This window comes from Tupaia chinensis, unplaced genomic scaffold (genome assembly GCF_000334495.1).
Source record: "Tupaia chinensis unplaced genomic scaffold, TupChi_1.0 Scaffold000272_1, whole genome shotgun sequence".
Classification (NCBI taxonomy): Eukaryota; Metazoa; Chordata; class Mammalia; order Scandentia; family Tupaiidae; genus Tupaia; species Tupaia belangeri.
The window spans coordinates 242,479-266,144 of record NW_006159754.1 but is presented as its reverse complement, the minus strand read 5'-3'; the positions used below and the strand labels follow the sequence as shown (position 1 = coordinate 266,144).

At 38.6% G+C, this 23,666-nt stretch overlaps 1 protein-coding gene, 1 non-coding gene and 1 pseudogene across 2 annotated transcripts in view; 1 reads left to right on the top strand and 2 right to left on the bottom strand.

Annotated features, from left to right (window-relative positions):
• CP (ceruloplasmin) overlaps positions 1-23,666 on the top strand; it is a 75,776-nt gene that overhangs the window by 27,735 nt on the left and 24,375 nt on the right. Inside the window, exons 2-9 of the mRNA XM_006149715.3 lie at positions 2,502-2,749; positions 5,265-5,477; positions 6,561-6,734; positions 9,510-9,764; positions 10,503-10,674; positions 16,078-16,217; positions 17,346-17,498; positions 19,309-19,520. Of these exons, the coding sequence (XP_006149777.1) occupies positions 2,502-2,749; positions 5,265-5,477; positions 6,561-6,734; positions 9,510-9,764; positions 10,503-10,674; positions 16,078-16,217; positions 17,346-17,498; positions 19,309-19,520 (1,567 nt within the window). The remainder of the gene's footprint in view (positions 1-2,501; positions 2,750-5,264; positions 5,478-6,560; positions 6,735-9,509; positions 9,765-10,502; positions 10,675-16,077; positions 16,218-17,345; positions 17,499-19,308; positions 19,521-23,666) is intronic.
• On the bottom strand, positions 2,274-2,380 carry LOC114008006 (U6 spliceosomal RNA). Its single transcript, XR_003549577.1, has one exon. It is a non-coding gene; the product is annotated as a U6 spliceosomal RNA (small nuclear RNA).
• LOC102471827 (vacuolar protein sorting-associated protein 26A-like) lies at positions 14,783-15,960 on the bottom strand (annotated as a pseudogene).

Here is a 23,666-nt window from a genome sequence, read left to right as displayed (position 1 = left end):
AGACACAGAGAGAAGGAAAGTGAGAAATCATCCCCCAGGGAAAGTGACCATGCTGCAATCTCTTCTCCTCTAGTCTCTTCTCAGGATTCTGGGCACGTAAACACATGAGTTTGGCATGACACCAAGTTACTGGGTCTGGTACTCAAACCATGGCCAGCCATATGGGAGTCTAGTGCCTTAACCACTATGCAACACACTGACTCAAAGGGAGTTTTTTGTTTGTTTTTCAAGAGAGAGCTTTTTGTTATAGAGCGTGTGTGCTCGCCAGAGAGACAGAAAGCAAGAAATGACCCCCCAGGGGAGATGGCCATTCTGCAGTCCCTTCTCTTCCATTTTCCTCTCGGGATCTTGGGTATGCACACACTCGTGCCTGACATGAATTTCAAACATATGGGTTCGTGACTCAAACTGCAATCAACCACATGGGAGTCCAGCACCTTAACCACTATACCATCTGCTGGTCCCCAAAAGTAGTTTTAAAACACACACATGTTGCATGTATCAGTGCTAGCCTTGATTTAGCACTGCTAAAAGAAATAAATTGACATAGTTAGTTTAGTTTTATTAATTTTATATTATTTAGAAAATAATACACACACACACACTTTGACTTCTCAGATATTCAGATTGATTGCTCATAAACTCAAATTTATTTTTTCCGATATCTAAAAGAGGTATGCCATAGAGAGAAATGTCTTAACTAACTATTATACTTCACCTTAATACCTCAGTTTGATTTTATATTTTATTCCATGATTCCTCTGCTTTTTAATATAAAGTCTTGAGAAATTACTCTCAAAGATGCACATTTTTAAAAAATTTTTTATGTTTTTGCCACTGGGCACATGCGCTTGCCAGAGACAGAGAGAGGGAAAGTGAGAACTCATCCCCCAGCAGGCATGACCATGCCACAATACCTTTTCCTCCATTCTCCTCTTGGGATTTTGGGCATGCATACACATGTGCATGGTGTGATTTCCAAGCTACCAGATCTAGGACTCAAACTGCAGTCTATGATGTGAGAATCCAGTGCCTCAACCACCACCTGCTGGCCTGTACCATATTTTTATGATGCCTTCACAGATGGTTTTCTGTCTGATATGGAACACCTCATATAATTAAAATAACAGAACTAGAGACCAGCAGATGGCATGGTGGTTAAGGTACTAGACATTCCCACAAGGCTGACCGTGGGTCGAGTCCCAGACCTGGTAGCTTGCTTTCTCACTTCTCTCTCTCTAGTCAAATTAAAATAAATGAATGAATAAATAAAATTAAATCAATAATTCTTTGAACAAAATAACAGAGCTAACTGGGGCCAGCAAGTGACATGGTGGTTGAGTCACTGGACTCCCACATGGCCAACTGCGTTTTGAGTGACAGACACAGTTGCTCAAAAATCACACTGACTACATGCATGCCTCAAATCCCAAGAGGAGAATGGAGGAGAAGGGATTGATGTGTGGCCATCCACCCTGAGGGGTGATTTTTCACTTTCCCTCTTTTTGTCTCTCCCTGGTAGTGTATACATACACCCTATGGCAAAATCCTTAATAATAAGTGAATGAATGAATGAATAAATAAATAAATAAATAACAGAGCTAACTGCCAGCTCATCACTTTATTTTATATTTTAATCTTTTTTTTTAATTTGTCAAAATATACATGCACTCACCAGAGCGAGTGAGCGAGCTAGAGAGAGAGAGAGAGAGAGAGAAAGAGAGAAAACTCCCCCATGGGAAATAGTTACACTGCAATCCCTCTTCCATTTCTCCTTCCTTTCTAGATTTTGGACACACATGCACATGTACCTAGTGTGATTCTCAAGTTGCCAGGTCTAGGACTTGAACCAGCTGTTGGCCATTTGGAATCTAGCTCACTTAACCACCAAGCCATGGGCTGGCCTTCTCCACTTTAATGTTTTCTATTTTTGTACACTTTCCAAAGAGAGAGAGAGAGAAAGAGAGTGAGAAATCACCACCCACCTCAGGGGGAATAGCTATACCACAATCCCTTCTCCATTTTTCTCTCGGGGTTTTGGGCACACACACACACAAGTCCAGCGTGTTTTACAAGCCACCAAGTCCAACACTTGAACTGCATCAGTCATGCGGGACCTAGCACCTTAACCGCCATGCCACCCACCTGACTGTCCACTTTATTTATTTATTTATTTATTTTGATTATAAAGCAAGTTTATTTCTGCAGAGATGTCATTGCTTGTCACAGGGCAGAAATAAGAGGAAACTCTGATATTCGGCCTCTTTGTCCCTAAAAATATGGAACGCTTCACGAATTTGCATGTCATCCTTGTGCAGGGGCCATGCTAATCTTCTCTGTATCATTCCAATTTTAGTATATGTGCTGCCGAAGCGAGCACCGTCCACTTTATTTTTGAAGGCAAACATTTAATGCGATGTAGTCATTAATTTCTCTTTAATTACAACATTATCTCCCAAAATGATGGCTTCTGATAAAGTTGTCTTTTATTTCTTTTGCAGGGAAAATTTAGATACATATCTTCAAAATGGCCCAAATAGAATTGGAAGAACGTACAAGAAGGCCCTTTATCTTCAGTACACAGATGAACACTTTAAGACGACTGTTGAAAAGCCAGACTGGCTAGGATTTTTAGGCCCTATTATCAAAGCTGAAACTGGAGATAAAGTTTATGTACATTTAAAAAACTATGCCTCCAGGGCCTACACTTTTCATCCACACGGAGTAACTTACTACAAGGAGCATGAGGGTGAGTCTAGCTCATGTCGTTGGAATTTCCTCTGACTTTTCAGCAAGAGCATGGGGATCTCTCTTCTTAGAGAGGACCTGAAACTTGCGTAGCTCGAAATTGTTTCAACGACGTTTCTTTGCCTCATCGTCGTCACATTGTGCTTCTCTTGGTTGTGCCTGTTTGGGTAAAGTGTGAATGGGACAGGATTTCTCAGTGGACTCAGAGAGTGAGGTAGGCAGTGAGAATGGAGCTTCCTGCCCAGTATCCAATTCCCTTACAGACAAATAGAATAAGAAAAATGGACTATGTGCATGAAAGGGCAGACGACATAGAAATCAGACCAGAGGACTTGAGATGGGGACTGTCTTCTTTCTGAAGTTCGTCCATGTAAATATACTGCGGTGTTTTCACTGCTCATCTTTTTTTCTTTTCTTTTCTTTTTTTTTTTTTTTGAAGAGGTTTTTTGCCATAGGGCACATACACTCACCAGAAAGACAGAGAGACAGAGAAACAGAAAGCGAGAAATCACCCCCCAGGGGGATGGCCATGCCGCAATCCCTTCTCCTCCAGTCTCCTCTCGGGATCTTGGGCACACACGCACACGTGCCCAGTGTGTGTTTAAGCCACTGGGTCCAGGACTCGAACCATGGTTGGCTACATGGGAGTCCAGCAACATAGCCATTATGGTAACTGCTGGTCCCTCACTGTTCATCTCAATGTTTGACAGACTCTGTCTAGCATCAGTAGTCTCATACCTTGGTCAACTGGTGCATGTGCCTATTTGACCTGAGAATCACATGTGAGACACAATTAACCAAAAGGTTACTTGAATGAAAGACTTGGAAAACTTAAAAATGGTACATGAAGAACAACGATAAAGTCTCCTTCCTGGGATCTCATTCCTAGTATGTGACAGTGATAATGAAAAGAGGTAGTGTATTGTCGTAAGCAAGGGCTTTGAAATCAATAGGCCAAGGTTCACAGTTCAGACCTACTTTCTGAGTGATTATAAGCAAGTGACTTAAATTCTCTGTTCTTCGATTTCCTCACCTGTGGAATAAGCTCCATGATAGTACCGAGCTCAGTAAATATCAGCTATTATTATAAGCAAAAATGCCGAAGTCGTGCTATAGTTTATCAAAATTGTAAGGGTCAATTCTGGCATATAAAACTAGATTTAATTATTAGTCTTTTTTTTTTTTTTAAGAAAAGATATTATTTTAGAAAGTGAATGTTTTGATCTTATCTCTTGTTTATTTTTTGTTTTCTTTTCTTTTTCTGAACCAGACCATTACATTAATAGCATAAAGGCCGACTGCTCTCATTTCTTTTTTACAATTTCATGGTCTGTTAGAGAATTAATGTTCATTTTAAAGGTATGATAATGGTATTGTGGTTTTGTTTAAGAGAAAACAAGAATTCTTTTTCAATTTTTTAATTTAAAAAAATTTCTAGAGGGCTATCAGCTGGTGGCATGGTGGTTAAGCTGGCTGGATCCCACATGACCAGCTGCCTGTTTCAAGTCCTGGTCTTGGCGCTTTGAGATATTTGCAGGACACATGCGCGTGCATGACCATTCCCCCTGATGGGTGTTTTCTCACTCCCCCATCTCTCCTCACAATCCCACAAGCACATATACTCTCTGGGAAATTTATTTTTTAATTACCAGAGGATGTTTCCGCTCACCAGAGAGAGACAGGGAAAGCGCCTCTCAGGGCAAGCGTGGTCACGATACAATCCCTTCTCCATCTCTCCGTCCTGTTGGGATTCGAAGCTTGCATGTGCACATGCCCTGCGTGCGTTTCAAGCCATCGGGGCTCAGATTCAAACCTCAGTTGACCATGTGGGACCCCGTACCTTAAGCACTAGACTGGCATGAGAGTTCCTATTTTTAAAAGATACATACTCAAGTATTTGTATACATAAAATATGATGTTTAGGATGTGCTTGAAAATAATTTGTGGTGCTACAGTTAAGACTGGATGGAGGGTATAGATGAGACAAAATTGGCCAGAGTTAATCACTATTGAAACTGGGCGATAAGTACATGGACATTCATCCTATTACTTTCTCAACTTTTATATATGTTTAGAAATTTCCAAAATTAAGAGTAAGAAGTTGTTTTAATTCTGTGATTATTTCACATGCAAAAATCTGACATCATATAAGAAGTTTCATATTATAGGGTAATGTAGTCATTTTGCTCAAACTTTTATACCATGACCTGAGGGCAAAAGTTGTTCTTTAAATTGCAAACCAAAAGATAGGATGTCCCTGATATCTATTACTGCCTTCGGAAGACTCATTCCAATATTAAAAAAAAAAAAGTTAATTCTGAGAAATTTCTGGACACACATCCCCCCACACAGCCATTAGATTTCTTACTTCTCTGTGTTCAAGTAGGACATTATTGCAACCCCATGGAACACGTATTAGATGTTGAATAAATGTTGAATAAATGAATGGACTGTCTATTCTCTCTCTTAAGTTCAAACACACTCACTCTGAAACTCCACTGCATGTCTCTTCCTAGGGGCCATCTACCCTGATAATACCGTAGGGGCTCAAAAAGCAGATGACAAGGTGAATCCAGGAGAGCAGTACACGTATATCTTGGACATCAGTGAAGAACAAAGTCCTGGGGAGGGAGATAGCAACTGTGTGACGAGGATTTACCATTCCCACATTGACGCTCCAAAAGATATTGCCTCAGGACTCATCGGACCTTTAATAATCTGCAAAAAAGGTACATTTTCTGATTATTGTTCACAATATATGAACAAAAGACAGGGACAAGGACAGGGCAGTTAGTTTTTTACGTGTTAATGAAGTCTTCTGTGTTGAAATGGAATGGGTAAGATAGAGAGGAGATGAGTCTAGATAGAAAAGAAGGAAAGAACAAGGTAGGCCTAGAAGGAGAAATAGAACGAGCCTTCACTCAAGGAAAATGCCAATGACACTAAGTCACAAGAAATATGGTCTCCTTGGGGATAGGTTTGCTGTATCTAACTTCCAACAGTTGTGTTGAAAGGACAAATGACATTACCAATGTGGCTCTCCCAGTGGCACTGCATAGCGGTAGAGCTGTAGTTATCTGTATTACGTCGGAGACATGATATTACAGTGTTTATTTCTAATGTCATGAAAAAGCATAGCTCAAGAGTATAAAATACAATGTTTATTTAAACATTTTCACTTCAGATTCTCTGGTTAAAAAACAAAAAAAAAAAAAAAAAGAAGAAAATGTTGACCAACAATTTGTAATGACATTTTCTGTGATGGATAAAAATTTTATCTGGTACTAGAAGACAATAATAATTAGTTACCAACAAAGGACTGTTGTTTCAGTTTGTGGTTATATGTACCAGAAGTTAGAGATACAACTGCGAATTGCAACCTTCAGGTTTGGCAAAAAGCACTTAATATTGGGTCGTTGGAAAAGTCGTGATGACTTTTTTGCATAGAGAAATAAGTCATGACCTTTCTGACAGCCTAATAGTTATGTGGTCAGTGAATACCCAAATACATGAGTGTTTCTGAGCCCAGAATATAGACTTTATGCGTAGAAAAATATGTCACAACTTTTCCGATGACCTAACAGTTATGTGGGCAATGAATATCCAGATATGAGTGTTTCCCAAGCCCAGGATTATAGACTATGAGATTCCCTAAGAGATTACTTGTTGGTAAAACAGTAGTGACTGATTCGAATTTGTATTTCCTTAAGAAAATAATACTAGATTTTTTAACTATAAGTCCTCCAAAAATATAAATCAAAACCCATGCTAAAACTTCAGTTCTACTCAAATAATAATCATTTTCACTTCAGATTCTCTGGATAAAGAAAAAGAAAAAAATGTTGACCAAGAATTTGTGGTGATGTTTTCTGTGGTGGATGAAAATCTCAGCTGGTACCTAGAAGATAACATTAAAACATACTGCTCTGAACCAGAGAAAGTTGATGAAGACAATGAGGACTTCCAGGAGAGCAACAGAATGTATTGTAAGATTACAGAAGACATGCTAACTTTACTTTTTCCCCCTTCAGCTATTAATTCCACTAAATTTAGTCCCGCACATGAATAGTGTGTTGCTAGTCTGTGACCCTGATAACAAAGCACCTGGGCATGCGGGGCCAGCAGATGGTGTAGTGGTTATATTGCTGGACTCCGACATGGCCAACTGCAGTTGAGTCCTGGACCCTGTGGCTTGAAAATCACATTGGGAGCATGTGCATGTGTGTCCAAGATCCTGGGAGGAAATGGAGGAGAAGGGATTGTGGCGTAGCCATCCTCCTCAGGAGGGTGATTTTTCCCTCTCGCTGTCTCTGTCTGTCTCTCTCTCTCCACCCAGTGAGCACGTGCACCCTAAGCAAAAACCTTTTAAAAAACAAAAACCAAACAAACACACATAAAGCATCTGTATATACAACTTGATAATGTCTAAATAGGCTAAATTCAAAACTCCATGCCCGCTAAAGCCAGATACACCAAACTTGTTCTTAAACTGATAAAGATAAAACATCATCAGTTATGGTTTACCAGCTGGTTCTATAGCCTAGTGGTAAGGGAGTCAGATCCTACATGCTTGATTGAAGTTCAAATCCTGGCCCAGGCAGCTTGAAAAACCACAGTAGGCACGTGTGCATGCATGCCCCCAATATTGACAGGATAGAGAGATGGAGGCGAAAAGACGCAGTGTGATGAGGCCACATTGGGAGGTGGTTTCTCCCTCTCCTCTTTCTTTCTCTCTGTCTTTCTGTCCTTAATGCATATGTATGTTAAAATTATATACTTATCTTCCAAACTTGTTCTAAAAATTATTTGAAGCAGTCTAAAATTATTAACTAAATGCTTAAAATTATTCTTGTATTATAGAACATCTAACTATATTTAAGATAATAGTTCAAATCATTAGTTCTAAAGAGTATTTGTTAAAAATATTGGGAACCAGCAGTTAGCGTAATGGCTATGTCGCTGGACTCCCACGTAGTTGACCGCGGTTCGCGTCCTGGACCTGGTGGCTTAAAACTCATGCCAGGCACGTGTGCGTGCTTGCCCAAGATCCCGAGAGGAGAATTGAGGAGAAGGGGTTGTGGCATGACCATCCCCCCTGGGGGGTGATTTCTCGCTTTCTGTCTCTATGTCTCTCTCTGTCTGTCTGGCAAGCGCACGCGCCCTATAGCGAAAATCTCCCCCCCCAAAAAAATATATATATTACATTACTCTTACGAGGCTCCTCACTCTATAGCATTCTTTTCCATATTTAAGTTAATTTTATATATTTTAGAAATGCCTGGGACCAGCAGTTGGCATAATTGGCTGTGTCGCTGGACTCCCATGTAGTTGACCACAGTTCAAGTCTTGGACCTGGTGGCTTAAACTCATGCCAGGCACGTGTGCGTGGGTACCCAAGATCCCGAGAAGAGAACGGAGGAGAAGGGATTGCAGCATGGCCATCCTCCCTGGGGGGTGATTTCTCACTTTCTGTCTCTCTGTCTCTCTCTGGCTTTCTGATGAGCGCATGCACTCTATAGCAAAAATCTCTCCAAAAAAAAAAAGAAAAAGAAAAAAAGAAATGCCTTCTTGACAACCTAGGCATTTTTAAAAATTCTCAGACACATATACTGAACTTAATAGGATTACCTATTTCTCAGAATCTTCATAAAAAGCCAAGTCTTGTAACACAAACTAGAACAATAAGTAGAGAGTTTTGTTTGTGTTTAGCTATTGAAAATAATCTTTATTCAGAAACTGAGAACACAGACAAAACTAGCTGCACTACCAAAATAAACTAACAAAGGACAGGGTTTTGTTTCTAACTTTTGCTTCCATCTGGTTGGAGGTTCCTCGTTCATGCTTTCATCCTGCCCCTGCTCTGTGCTAACAAAAAGAGATGATAGAAAAAAAAGACTCAAACTTCTAGTCTGGGTGGGTTTGTTCAGTGTCACTGTCATACTGGTATTGATGGTCCTTCCCAGGGTTAATTCCACCCAGAAAGCTTCTAGGCTGACCCAGTTTGCATAGTGACCCTAAGCTTTGTCCAGCGGTCTCAGCCCTCTTGCTTTTGAACTGGTAGGTCTGTGGTTCTGGTTTTTGGTCTTTGCATTTCTATTTTCCCCGGTTCACATCTGTTTCAATTTTGCCTTCCAATCACAAACAAACAAAACAAAACAGAAAACAAAGCTTTCCTTGTATTCTTATTACAAAAGAAACTCAGAACAGAAAAATTATAAAAAATTTCATAAGCAAAAAGAAAAAAAAAAAGCTCTATATTACCACTACTAACATAATTAATAATGGAGTGATTACTAAATACCTTTCAATCTTTTTTAATCCAGTATGTGGGAACTTTAAAATGTTTGTGAAAAATGGAATTACAGCATGAATTAAAATGTTCAAAATCTCCACATAGGTTTCCAGACTATACATTTCTACGAACTTTTTGAAGCTCTCCCCCTCATCTACGTGTGTGTGTTTTGTATATGTTTGTGTGTATGCAGACATTTGTATTTACACACTGGTACAACTAATGTGAATGGTTTATAACAAAGAGAACAAATAGGTTTCATCTCTAGTATTGTGTTCATCTGCTAATGTACTGTTGGCCTGAATCCTCAGGCTGAATCGAGTCCAAAACGAGAGTGCTGTGGTTGATTAGCCATGTCTGACATGGGTATGGGAGGGAGGAATAGCAATGGCTTCAACTTCTGTGGAGGCAACTTTCGGGATCCAAGGCACCAATATCTGTCAGTCACAAACTCTGCTTTTTATTGCAGCGGTGAATGGATATGCTTTTGGAAGTCTCCCAGGACTCTCCATGTGTGCAGGAGACCAGGTGAAATGGTATCTTTTTGGTATGGGTAATGAAGTTGACGTGCACGCAGCTTTCTTTCACGGCCAAGCACTGACTAACAAGAACTACCGGATTGATACAGTCAACCTCTTTCCTGCTACCCTTTTTGAGGCTTCTATGGTGGCCCAGAATCCTGGAGAATGGATGCTTAGCTGTCAGAATCTAAACCATCTGAAAGGTAGAGTATATTTACCTGAAATTATCTGTCAACTGAAAAAGTCATGTGTCAATTACTCTTCATGGGGCGATTGCTGGGATCAGAATCTAAAAGCTTAAATATCTTTGGAATATTTGGACTTTCAACTGAGATCTTAGTTTTATTCTTATGATGGTATAAATTATAACATATTTTTTTAAAAAAGGCTAAAGATTGGAATGTTTATTAAGTAATGAAACCTGGAAATACATTATTTTTTGAAAAGAACTAGTGGTCCTGAAAGTATTATACTGCCTTGCAAGTATAAAATTGTATATAATTTATCAGCTTTGTAAAACACACAATTCTGTAAAGCCCAGAAGATTTAAACATTGAACTGAAAAGTAATCTGCCTTTTGACGTGTTTCTATCAAGTGTAATGAAATCTGTCTGGCTATTCCTTGATTTTACTTAATAAAACCTCTTTCTCTTTAATATAAGGTGATAAAAATAGTCCTTGCTCTTAAAAATACATAAATCTGTTTGTAATATTGGTCTCCCAAAGAAACTAAGCTTAATTTAGGTCTTGGGTATATTACCTTGACCTGCAGACGTATTTGTGTTTATCGACTATAACACAAATATGTTTATAGTTGGTTACCCTAGTGTATAATATTATTTCTTCAATTTCCATTTGTTAACTCACCTGCATTTTTACAGGGCAGTAGGAGAGAGAAACATTCCCTCTGGTAACCAGTGCCTCCTTCTGTGTTGTTTCAGCTGGTTTGCAGGCCTTTTTCCAGGTCCAGGACTGTAAAAAGCCTCCGTCAGAGGACAACATCCCCGGGAGACAGATCAGACAGTATTACATTGCTGCAGAGGAAATTATCTGGAACTATGCACCCTCTGGCATAGACACCTTCACCAAAGAAAACTTAACAGCACCCGGAAGGTAATTCTCAAAAATGACTTTAATTTTAAAATATGCTCTCCCTTTCAAAACAAACAAGTGAACATGAAAGACTGATTTAGAAATGAAATTTTCATTGATGTAAAAAATTGAGTAACTAGACTGCTCTGTTTATTTAAGTGATTGATATAAATCCGAGTTTGAGAACTATGACTTTTGAATCCATGAGAAACGAGGGGTTATCAAATACTCAGGAAAGTCTGAGAAAGCACTGACTACAATTAGAGAGGTCAACTAATTTGCTTTCCAAATGAGCATGGTAAAATTCAGCAGCATTAAGCACATTCACAATACTGTGCAACCATGACCACTGTCCGTTTCCAGAATTGTTTTATCATCCCAAACGGAAACTCTGTACCATTAAACAATAGTGAGAAGTCTACCCTGCTTGCCTTCCCTGATAACTTCCATTCTATTTCCTGTCTCTATGAATTTGCTATTCTAGGCAGGTCACACAAGTGGAATCTTATAGATTTGTCCTTTTGTGTCTGATTTATTTCTCTTTGTATAATGTTCCCTCGTTTACCCACGTTAGCATGGGTCAGAATTTAAGGGTGAATAATACTCCATTGTGTATGCATACCACAGTTTGTTATTCATTTGTATATTAATGGATATTTTGGCTGTTTTCACCTTTTGGTTATTGTGAATAGTGATGCTATGAACATTGGTATACGAATACCTGTTCAAATCTTTGCTGTAAATTCTTTCCGTAGACACCTAGGAGTGGAAATACTTTGCTTTGTATTGTCTTTGGTAATTCTATTATTTAGTTATTTATAGTTTGTGATAGGATGCCAGAGAGACCCCCATGTTGCAATCCCTTCTGCATTCTCCTACCAGAATTTGGAGCACATACAAGATGCCAAGTGTGTGTTTCAAGCTGCTGGGTTCAGCCAGCAGTTTAACTGTGCAGTTGGAGATGTGAGATCCAGCTACCTTAACCACTACGCCACCTGCTGGCACCTTTTTTTTTTTTTTTTTTTTTTTTTTACATTTTTGCCATGGGGCGTGTGTGCTCACTGGAGACAGACACAGAGAGAGAAAGTGAAATCATCCCCCCAAGGGGGAATGACCAAGCCACAATCCCTTCCCCTCCATTCTCCTCTTGGGATTCTGGACATGCATGCACACATATCCAGCAAGATTTTCAAGCTGCCAGGTCCAGGGCTCCAACCAGGGTTGGCCATGTCAGAGTCCAGTGCCTTAGCCACTATGCCACTTGCTGGCCTTGATAACCCATTTTTAATTTTTTAAGAACTGACACTGTTTTCCACAGCAGCTGCATCTTTTTACAGGCCTATCGGCCATGTTCAAGAGTTCTCATCTTTCCACATCCTCACCAACTCTCCTTATTTATTTATTTTTAATGATAGCCACCTTAATGGGCATGAAGTGATACTTCACTGTGGATTTTATTTGCATTTTTTTAAATTATCAGTGATGTTGGGCATCCTTTATGTACTTGTTGATCATTTGTATATTTTTTCAGAGAAATATCTATTCATGTTCTTTGCCCATTTCTGAAGTAAGTTGTAGGTTTTGTTGTTATCATAGAGTTCTTTCTATTATCTGAATATTGATCCATTATCAGATATTTGAATAAATATATATGTATACACACACACACACACACACACACACATATATATATATATATATATATATATATATATGCATGTATGTATTTAGAGAGAGAGTGATATTTTGCTATAGGAAGCATGTGCTCTTCATAGACAGAGAGAGACTGAGATGGGAGAAGTAAGAAATCTGTCTCTAGGGAAGATGGCCACACTGCAATCCCTTCTCCTCCATTCTCTTCTCTGGATTTTGGGCACAAATGCACATGTACTCGGCCTGAATTTCAAATTGCTGGGTCCAGGCCTCAAACCATGGTTGGTCATGTGGAGGTCCAGCATCTTAACCACTATGCCACCTGCTGGCCCCAATAGCTAGTGTGTGTGTATGTATATATATATATTTTTTTTCTTTCTCCTTTTCTGTTTCAAGTTATTTATACATCATGGCTCTATAATTCGATACTGGCTAAATACAAGGGGTTTTCAAAATCTCTGAATATTTTCTAGATTACTACATGCAAGTGACCATGAAAATACTCGGTTTGAAGCTCTGAGTGGGCACTAACATGAAGGAAAACATTGCCAGTTGTAGATATCCACATTTAAAATAGATGCTCCGACTCATGGCACATGGAGCCTTCCACCAGTGAAGTCGGTTACCTACCGTTTTATCCAAGTGCCACAGTAGTAAAGCAAATTTAGAGAAATGTAATTTGCGTCATTTAGCTGACTCATAAAGTAAGGTTACTGACAAGACCTGTGCTGAAGTGTTTTAAAAAAAACTCTGGTACGAAACCAATGTCTCCTAAGTGAAAGTTTCTGCACAGCAGGCTTCACCTGGCTTCCAACGCTCCACATTCCATGTATCTTAGATGAGACTTCATGCGTATAAATGGGTGACTGCAACCTCTTGTAGAAACTTTGAACAAATGACTTTTGTGTTAAAAACAGTTAAAACGGGGTAAGGTTTAAATAGATTTTGAACTAGCCCAAATTCAAGTTTAATGAAGATCAAATTGTCCGGATCCAGATAACTACATGCTGCCTAGGTCCTCTGAGTCCCCCATCCCCAGATTTTACTCTGAAAAGAGAAGAAATTTATGAAGTCAAAAAATATTTGCATAGGGAACCAGCAGTTAGCATAATGGCTATGTCGCTGGACTCCCACGTAGTCGACCGCGGTTCGCGTCCCGGACCCGGTGGCTTAAAACTCACGCCGGGTGTATATGCGTGCGTATGTGCCCAAGATCCCAAGAGGAGAATGGAGGAGAAGGGATTACAGTGTGACCATCCCCCCTGGGGGGTGATTTCTTGCTTTCTGTCTCTATGTCTCTCTCTGTCTGTATGGCAAGCGCACGTGCCCTATAGCAAAAAACCTCTCAAAAAATTTGCATATAGGTGACAAAAAGATTCCTTAAATCTAAATATATGTATATGTGTGCATATATATTTCAAAATATTTATGAAAATATTTTTACAGTTTTAACAAATCCTAAATGCCAATATAATTAAACTCACACTGCAGATACACAGTGGTACTACTGGGAAGACGTGGCAAATGGTTATTTAATATGAGTGGGGAGAAAAGGGCGTAGTGGCATGCCTCATAATCTCTTGAAGGAAAGAAATCTAATGTTCATACCACAAAGGACTTCAAAGAGAATAAAATCCAGGAAGCCACAGAATCATAGACTCAGAAGCACCTACAATGAAGCGCTCTAAATGTGTTTCTCAGACATATGTAAAGACATAGTTCTCAAAACTACTGAGATGCCATGTTTTAAATATCTATAGGATGTAAGGGCCACTCAGGTTTTCTCATTTTATTTGAACACAAAATAATATTTTGCATGCAGAATAGAGAAAAAGAGGTAATCATTAGCATGAAAAGGGAGAAGAAAAGGATTTATAATTAACATTATGCAGAAAAGCAAAATTATAGATACCAGCCTATTCATATGGAAATCTTTAGTGGTTATACTTTATACTGGTGCATATCTGAGTGCTTATCATTGAAGCATGCAGAAAAAAATAATTGGCAGCTTAAGCAATTTGCAGTGTTTTGAAGAAAGCACTTTTTATTTATTTTAAATAATTGTTTTATATAATTTTATTCATCACCAGTTTTACTTTTAATCTGACTATAGAGCAGCAGAGAGAGAGAGAGAGAAGGAAAGTGAGAAACCAAGCCACCAAGTCCAAGACTCAAACTGTGATTGGCCATATGGGAGTCCAGCGCCTTAACCACTATGCCACCCGCCGGCCCCAAAGAAAACACAAATTAAATGTATGTAAATGAACATTTAGTTATCCCATAAAATAAACACAGCACTGGTAAGATAAAGGAAAACTATTATACACAGAATTTTGGCTTTTTTCTCCCCTACTTGCTGCAACCATTTTTAATCTGCTAAACTGAATCTCAATGGGTACAGGCATTTTTCTCTCTCTTTTTTTTTTTCTTAGTTCTCATTTCAAGCTGTTCAACAGATTCCTGTGCTTCAGGGGATTCAAATCGCTGGTGAAAGTTTGTTCTTTGTTTCCTTAGTTTCCCTGGAGCCTTTCTCCATAAAATGATCTCCTACTGTTTGAAGTACCTTCTGTCTTCCTTGTCAACAAGTAGTAGGTCAAAAAGTACCTTAAGAAAAATCTTTTGTTTACATCTCTCACTGTTGGAGTTGAAGTATATCCTGCTAAAAATAGTCTTATTGGAATTGATTCGCCTTTTACCGGGACACCATCCATTATTTCATAGTTAGCGATTGTTTCTGTTTCTGTTGTGATACTGGGTTCCATTCCTGTGAGCTCTTTCTTGATCACTTGTAACTCCACATATTGAACTGTATATCCTACTAATAAGTACATTTTTCTAACAATCACAGCCTTTAAATAATACTTTGATTTATTATATTCTTATTCTATATGTAGACAATCTTCAGTGTACTTGCATCTTAAGAGAGTGGCTAGCATTAGGTGGCCAGCTGGTGAACAATAAGATCATACTCTTTTACCAAGTCTGTCAGTCTTCCTGCTATCGTCATTTTAAGAAAATACCTCAAGCTGACATTGTCACTAATGTAAGATTCATACAGCTTTTCAACTTGGATACACTGAAAAATCCTAACTTCTGCTCTGAGTCAGTTTCTGGGTAAGGTTAGTTCTTTCACTAGGCTTATAAATTTGTATTACTCTTGTCATTGAAAAGTTCAATTTGACCTACAAATTCAATTCAAATTCTTTGGTATTCTAGCCTCTTTCTGGGTTGCTTAAACGCTAGGTTTATCTTTCCTGAAACAGATTCTCCATCATAGAAGAGAGAATATTTTCTACTTCAGTTTTCATTTCTACCATTTTCTTGGTTTCCCTATCATGAAGGTCTACATTGATCTCACAAATGAGACCAAAAAAGCCTCCAGGAAACTCACAGCCAGCACTGTCCCCCTCACTTCACTCCCCTTCCCTTGCTAGTATTTTTAAACATTTCATAATTTGAAAGATTCTAGTGTGGATCAGCTTATTAACTGTCAGTGGTTGACATGGCCCTCTAGAAAATTTTTTTGTTTCACCTGAAACCGTGACATCTTCTTCATGATTCTCAACTCTTTAACTGAACATCTCTCCATGAGTGGTTCAATACTGTCTGCTTCTATTTGAGTAATTGGTATAGATTGCCAATGATTTACATCATGGATAGTAATTATCTCTGTGCACGGATCACAGTTTTTCTCCTCAGTGAATACCCTAGGTGAACACCTGCTTTCTGCTCTACTTCAACCCTGGCATTGAACTCTTTTTCTTTTGACAGCGACTCAGAAGTATTTTTTGAACAAGGTGCCACGAGAATTGGAGGTACTTATAAAAAGCTAGTTTATCGTGAATACACGGATGCCTCCTTCACAAATAAAAAAAAAAGAGGTCCTGAAGAGGAACATCTTGGCCTCTTGGGTGAGTCCAAGCACACTATATATGTCCAAGCACACACTCTTCCCTTGGGCTACACCCACTCGGAAAGAATAGAATTCAAGACCTGCTGCACAGTTTCTATGTGTAAACTAGGCATGTGGGGAATCAAACATCAATAAAATGCAGCAGCTAATGTCTTTTTTAAATATAAATTACCAATAGTAATTACTCATCATTAAAAGCCATGCTGACTTCAAGGTATTTTTTTTTATTTTTATTTTTTTAGATATAAGGGTAATTGTGTGTTCATGAGACTTGATTTAAATACGTAGCTAAGTTGTTAACCTCTGCTCTAACTAAAGGTGCAATCCCTCACTAGTAAAATCCAGGATACTAATGAGACTACTTGGATCTGTCCTAGAGCCCTCCCTGGGCTGCCCTCAAGCAGAACCCAGAAATGCATTCTCACACAGGTGCTTAGACAAAAAAGCAAAATGGAAGAACAATGCAGATTCAGACTGCCCTTACTTTTCACCATGTGATCTTTGAAAGTTACTCAACGTTCTCTCTCTCCTGTAAAATGAGAACATAAACTTTTTGTAAGCCTTACATTAGTTGATACACATAAATGCTCTGAAATATATAGAGAAATCTCCCAATCTTTATATTTCATAAAATATTTAGGTACTTTATGTTTGCATTCTATGATTGCTAATAATATTAATTTGGGTGATGAAAAATACAAAACAGTGTTATCTTTCACATCTGAGGTGACTTAAGTTGCCTGCTTTGGGTGGTCAAGGTTCATAGCACCCCAATGCTTGGAGAAAATGGTACACACCTAGACAACAGAAGGCTAGAAGGAGAGTACAGGTACTTTGAATAGTTTTTTGCAGGTATATAAAGCTTATTAGCTGACCTGGACAGAAATGATAACCAGTTTCATCCACCTGAAGCTGAATCAAAAAGTCCTTCTCTGCTCTTTCCAACCTTGTCATATCACACTGATCAAGATCTTTTAAAAAACAAGTCCCATTTGGCACAAGTAAGCAGGTTGTTCCCAGTGGTCCTTGCCAGAGAACACAACCAAATAAAGAAATACAAAGATAACTGTCTTAAACATTCTGCTAGTTATATGCCAAAGAAAAATAATTGTCTCTTCGTCCGTAGGTCCGGTCATTTGGGCACAGGTGGGAGACATCATTAGAGTCACCTTCCATAATAAAGGAGACTTTCCCCTTAGCATTGTGCCTACTGGAGTGAGCTTCAATAAGAAAAATGAGGGCACCTACTATGCTTCACGGGACAGTCCTCTGAGTGGAGGTGAGTACAACAGTCTGTAACCAATCAACATCGCTTGATAACCCACTGTACACTTGCAGTGTCCTGCCAAAGTTGAAGATAGGAGCTCCTGAGGACACTGCTCATAGATGACTTGTAGGCATCATGCCAGGAAGCAAATAAACCTCCTCTCTACCATTCCCAGTTGGTTTATGGAATTCTGTCATGCCTAAATTAGTTTAATATAGACAATGTTGATAGTAATTTAGGTTGGGTTGTATCAAGTAAACATTTCCGGAGTACTATTAGGGTAATTTTCAATGTAAAAAAATATTCTCATGGGCCAGCAGGTGGTGTGATGGTTAAGGTACTGGACTACCACATGACTGACCATGGTTCAAGTCCTGGACCTGGTGGCTTAAAAATCACACCGTGTATGTGTATGTGTGCCCCAAATCCCAGGAGGAGAATGAAGAAGGGATTGCAGTGTGGCCATCTCCCTGAGGGGTGATTTCTCACCTTCTCTCTCACTCTCTTTCTCTGTCTCTCTCTGGTAAATGCAAGTTCCCTGTGGCAAAAACACCTTTTAAAAAGTTCTCATAATTGTAAGAAGGCTAATATGCATTGAAAAGTATAGAAGGTGCACTCCAAAATATTAATTTTTTATAATTTTATAGACAACTCCTATTATATTTTATATAATTCTACTTCCATCTGTGTACATATGGTTTACATTTTAAATATGATCAAGATCATAGTATATAAGTATACTTATTATTGTAATTTTATACCCAAAGTTTATTCTCTTAGCATTATAAGCATTTATAAATATAATTTTAATGGTACAGAAATTTTTATCATGTAGATGTATTTGAGTATGTTTAAATATCAAGGCTGACCAATGAAGACTAACTTTGCCACCACTTTTATTGACCATGAGCAGATTATTAGTCTTTTTTGGCCTCGGTTTTCTCGAGTGTAAATTTTGGAGATTTAAACAGGGTCATCTGCAAAGTTCCTTTCAGTTCTAAAGATATTTTCAGTTCATTTTTTTTCAATTGAAAATGCATGGGAAGGCTGGCAGGTGGCATGGTGACTAAGGGTGCTGGACTCCTGCATGGCCAACTGAGGTTCAAGTCCCAGACCTGGCAGCTTGCTTTCTCCCTTTCTCTCTCTTTCTCTCACTTTGTTCCTTTCTGGTCAAATTTTAATTAATTAATTAATTAATTAATTAAATGTAAATAAAATAATTTAAGGAAAAAAAGGAAAGAAAATGCATGGGTAGTCTCTAATGCCGGACATTGTCTTAGTCAATGGAAATACGGAGACAGGAAGGTTAAGTTCCATTTGGGAGAGAAATGTGTCCATCATAACATGCAAGGTGCTAGGATCATCCTTGGGGATGTGAGAGGCACCAATCCCAGACAGAGGTTTGTCTAATATGGGTACACAGGTGGATTCCATTCTTATTCATAATAAAGATCCCAGAAGTGGGTTATCCTAGACTAAACCCAGTTTACTGTATGGTTCATATGGATAACTTAGAAAGTATATTGAAGGCCAGCCTCATAGCTTAGTGTTTAAGGAAGCTGGATCTCCTAGAGGGCTGACTGCAGTTTGAATCCCAACTCTGTAGCTTGAAAAACACACCTGGTCCATGTGTGTGCATGTCCAAAATTCCAACAGGATGGAGAAATGGAAATGGGATTGTGGTACAACCAGGGTCCATTGGAGGGGGCTTTCTTCTTCTCTCTCCCCAATTTTCTACCTCTCTCTGGTGAGCATATGTACTTCTGGCAATTATAAAAAGAAGAAAGCACCCTTAACCTCCTTAGTGTGACCTTTCTTACAGATGTGCCACCTTCGGCCTCCCACGTGGCACCCAAAGAAACATTCACCTATGAATGGACTGTCCCTAAAGAAGTGGGACCCACCTACGCAGATCCTGTGTGCCTCGCTAAGATGTATTATTCTGCTGTGGATCCCACCAAAGATATATTCACGGGGCTTATTGGACCAATGAAAATATGCAAGGAAGGAAGTTTAAATGCAGATGGGAGACAGGTATGTCCAATCAGGGAAGAATAAAAATGACTTGCTGATTTCTTTGAATTATCATTATTATGTGAAAAATTCTGGGGTTTAAGGAAGTGAGGATTCTACATGTCACATTTATTATCATTTTCCCCCAGACTTATAAGGTATGTATTGGATACAGATTCTCTGGCTAACGTGATTATTCCAAAATGAATTGAAAACAACTTTTCGGTGGAATTGGTCTTAGTTATAGTTAGACTTTTTGGAGTTTTTTATTTTTTAGAACAAGGTAGTTTATTCTATAACTGGTTATAGGGAGTCAATCAGCAAGTACATCCAATTGTCTGGAAGAGCTCAGCGTATCCTCGGTATTTACAGGTATCAGATACAAGCATGTGCAAATCATTTCTCACTATGATCAGTCAATTGCTTTTCTCTGAATAATTATCCTGATTCCTTTAAATACCCATTCCTGGTTTCCCGTCTGACTATTTCTCCAGCAGATCTCCCTATGACTCAGCATTTGGTCAGATTGTTCCCTTTAGAAAAAAAGTCCTTTCTTAATTTCAAAATGGCTACAGTCCTACTGGCCTGCTTCAATCCCCACTGTCAAATATACTCATGATCTCTGTCATGGTTGTATTTTAGTATGAAAAAGTTGCAAGGCCTCTCTCCAATCATTTCTGGTCTGATGGAATGATCAGGATATGAGCTTTGGTATATTCTGAACACAGTACAAGAATCCTTTTGAATATCAGGTACACAAATGGTAACATCAATAAGCCAGTAATTAACACTTTATATATTCCTAAAGTATATTTCTTAGTCTATTTGGGAGCCAGGAGAAATAAGTTAAAAAACCAACCAGCAGTCTCCTTTAACAATAGAGTTTTTTTTTTTTTTTTTTTTTTAGGGGGTTTCCGTTTTAGGGGGCTGGGGCTCGTTTTCGCTATAGGGCGCGTGCGCTTGCCAGACAGACAGAGAGAGACAGAGAGACAGAAGCGAGAAATCACCCCTTAGGGGGGGATGGCCACGCCGTAATCCCTACTCCTCCATTCTCCTCTCAGGATCTTGGGCATGCACGCACACGCGCCTGGCGTGAGTTTTAAGCCACCGGGTCCGGGATGCGAACCATGGTCAACTATGTGGGAGTCCAGTGACATAGCCATTACGCTAATTGCTGGTTCCCTAAAGTATGTTGATCTAGAGTGGTGTGAAGCCAAGTTGCCTATTGTCTAATTTTCTCAATACTTGTCTCAACTTGAGCAGTTGTATGACATTAAATAAGAACAATGGATATAGTTAGACTTTAATACACACATTTTTAAAAACATTCATTAATGATAATGAGTCAATTGACATTCACTAATGAAGACATTGCTTAAAATATTTTTTAGAAATGAACAATATTGGGTCAGTCCATGGCCTGGTGGTTAAGGGACTGGATCCCACATGGCTGACAGTGTGGATTGAGACTAGAACCTAGTAGTTTGAAAATCATGCCAGGCTCATGTGTGCTCTTGTACAAAATCCAAACAGGAGGGAGAAATGGAGAAGGGATTACAGCATGACCATTCCCTTTGGGAATATGTTTTCTCTTTTCTCTCTCTTTCTCTCTGTCTCTGTCTGTCTCTGACAAGCACATGCACCATCTGGCAAATTTAAAAAAAGAAAAATAAAGAAGAAATTTAAGAAAATTACCCTTGACCTACAAATAGAAAACCTAACCATTGCTTTTAATTTCTAAAATAAATATTTTGCAATATACCTTTTAAAAGGCTTTTTTAAAAAACATTTCTGTGATGAATGATCATATCTTAAAATAATAATCAGACATACCATAATTACTCCCAAATATCATCCAGTATCCTATCAGTGTTCACATTTCATCAATTGTATTATAATTTTGTGGTTTGAACCATACCCAAATAGTTATACATAGTCCAATGATGATGTTACTTAATATTATTTATTCAGTTTTTCTGTTATGAGTCATTAATCCTATAGAAATTCTCCATGTTATATTTTACTTATTGCATTCCTGTGGTGTTTTTTAACATGTTTTTTTTTTTCTGTCGCTATTTCCCATAAACCATTGGCTAGATCTAAAGACCTTGATTATATTCAGATTTGACTTTTTTTTTTTCCTTGCAAGACTATTTCAAATGTGGTGCTGACTCCCTCTCTCAGGAAGTACATAACATTGTACGTCTTTGTGTCTCAATTGGAATGTTATCAATCACTGCTATTTCCTAGATTCATAAACCAAACATGTGTTGCATAATTGTCATATTCTAATCCCATCCTTCCTTATTAGTTGGAACACTTCTATAAACAGACACTTCCCTTTATGAAGTATTTAGCACCATGAGGTTCATATTGTATGAGAAAGGAGCAACGAGTCCCGATTCTTCCCCTGTATTTACAAGCTTTCAGATTAATAGCACTCTACCATATTTCAAAGCCTCTCAACACCTGTAATTTATTCTTTTAAAAATTATTTTATTGAACTTTATTTTATTTTTTTATTTATTTTGATTTGACCAGGGAGGGGGAGAAAGAGAGAGAGAAAGTGAGAAAGCAAGCCACCAGGTCCAGAATTTGAACTGCGGTTGGCCATGTGGGAGTCCAGCACCCTTAACCACCATACTACCTGCTGGCCCCATGACCTGTAATTTATTTTAAAGTAGCTTTGGGAACTCAGGGATTTAAGCATATGTGGTATCGTTTAATTCATTGCCATTCTCCTTATTGATGTTCCAAGTATCTTTTTGTCCCTGAGGAACTCGTTCTGGCTGATGCCTTAATTTTTACATGAATTTAGAAGTCTCTGAACCTCTTTGCTTTCTAGTATAAAACCATATTTACGGTTCATCTTGCACATTGTCTGAGACAGAACTGGAATCAGCCATTTCTCTCAAGAGAAAAGAGCCAGGTTCTTTTAGCTAAGGAATTATTTTTAGAACCACAATCTGGGCACTAGAGGAGCTCATGACTATTGGCCTACTCATTGTTTCTAGGGCTTTTCTGAGGGTAGAAATGGGAAAAAAATGTCAAGATAACTTTATCCTGATTTCTCATTAATAATTTCTATTCAAATTTGGGCCTACGGATTTGTTGTTATTAACCTTATATACTTGAGTCTACTTCTGGACTTTCCTGTCCCATTGGTCTCTTTGTGTACCAATACTGGTGTTATTACTTAATTTATCATGCTATTTAATTACTAGTACCTGTAGCTCATTGCTCTTCTTCATCATTTTAAAATGTTTTTAGAGTTAGATTTTCCGTAAGTGAAAGAGATAGAGGGAGAGGGAGACCTCCAGCATGGTCCTCATGCCAAAATCCACCCCAGCCTTGGCCAGTCCCGAATCGTGAGCACGTGTGTACCTGGCACACCCAGGCAGGTGTCTGGATGCAAATTGGGAAACCACCATACTCAATGTGGGTCCGCCTTGCATTCTACCACTGCACCATCATCTGGCCCCCTTCTTTATTGTTTTAATAACTATTTTTGCCTAAGTGTTATTCTTAATGAGCTTATAAAAACTCATCTGACTCCAGAAAACGGGCTTGGTAGTGTTATCTTGGGATTGTCTCAAATGTACAAATTAAATTAAGAACAGACATCACCATGGTGAGGTTGAGTCGTCCTGTGCAAATGTCTTTTCATTTGTTCAAGTCCACTTTTGTGTCTCTCAGGAATATTTTATGGTTCCTTTTACATAGGTCTTGAGAATGTTTTGTTAAATTTATGCCTAGATATTTTATTTTCATTTGGCTATTGTAAATGGTAATGCCATTGTTTAAAATGTTTTACTGTGTAACTGAAAAAATGTTTTTTTGTTTGTTTGGGTTTTTTTTTTGTTTTGTTTTGTTTTTAACGTTTTTGCCATAGGGCACATGCACTCCCTGGAGAAAGAGACAGTGAGAGGAAAAGTGAGAAATCAATCCCGGGGGGTGGGGAGGTGGGGAGGATGGCCATGCCTTAATCCCTTCTCCTCCATTCTCCTCCTGGGATTTTGGTCATGTACTCATACATATCTAGTGTGGTTTTCAAGCTGCCTGGTCCAGTGCTTGAACTGTGGTCAGCCATGTGGGAGTCCAGTGCCTTAACCACTATTGGTCCCTGGTTTTCTACCTTTTGATTTCTATTCTTTGTACGTATCTGTT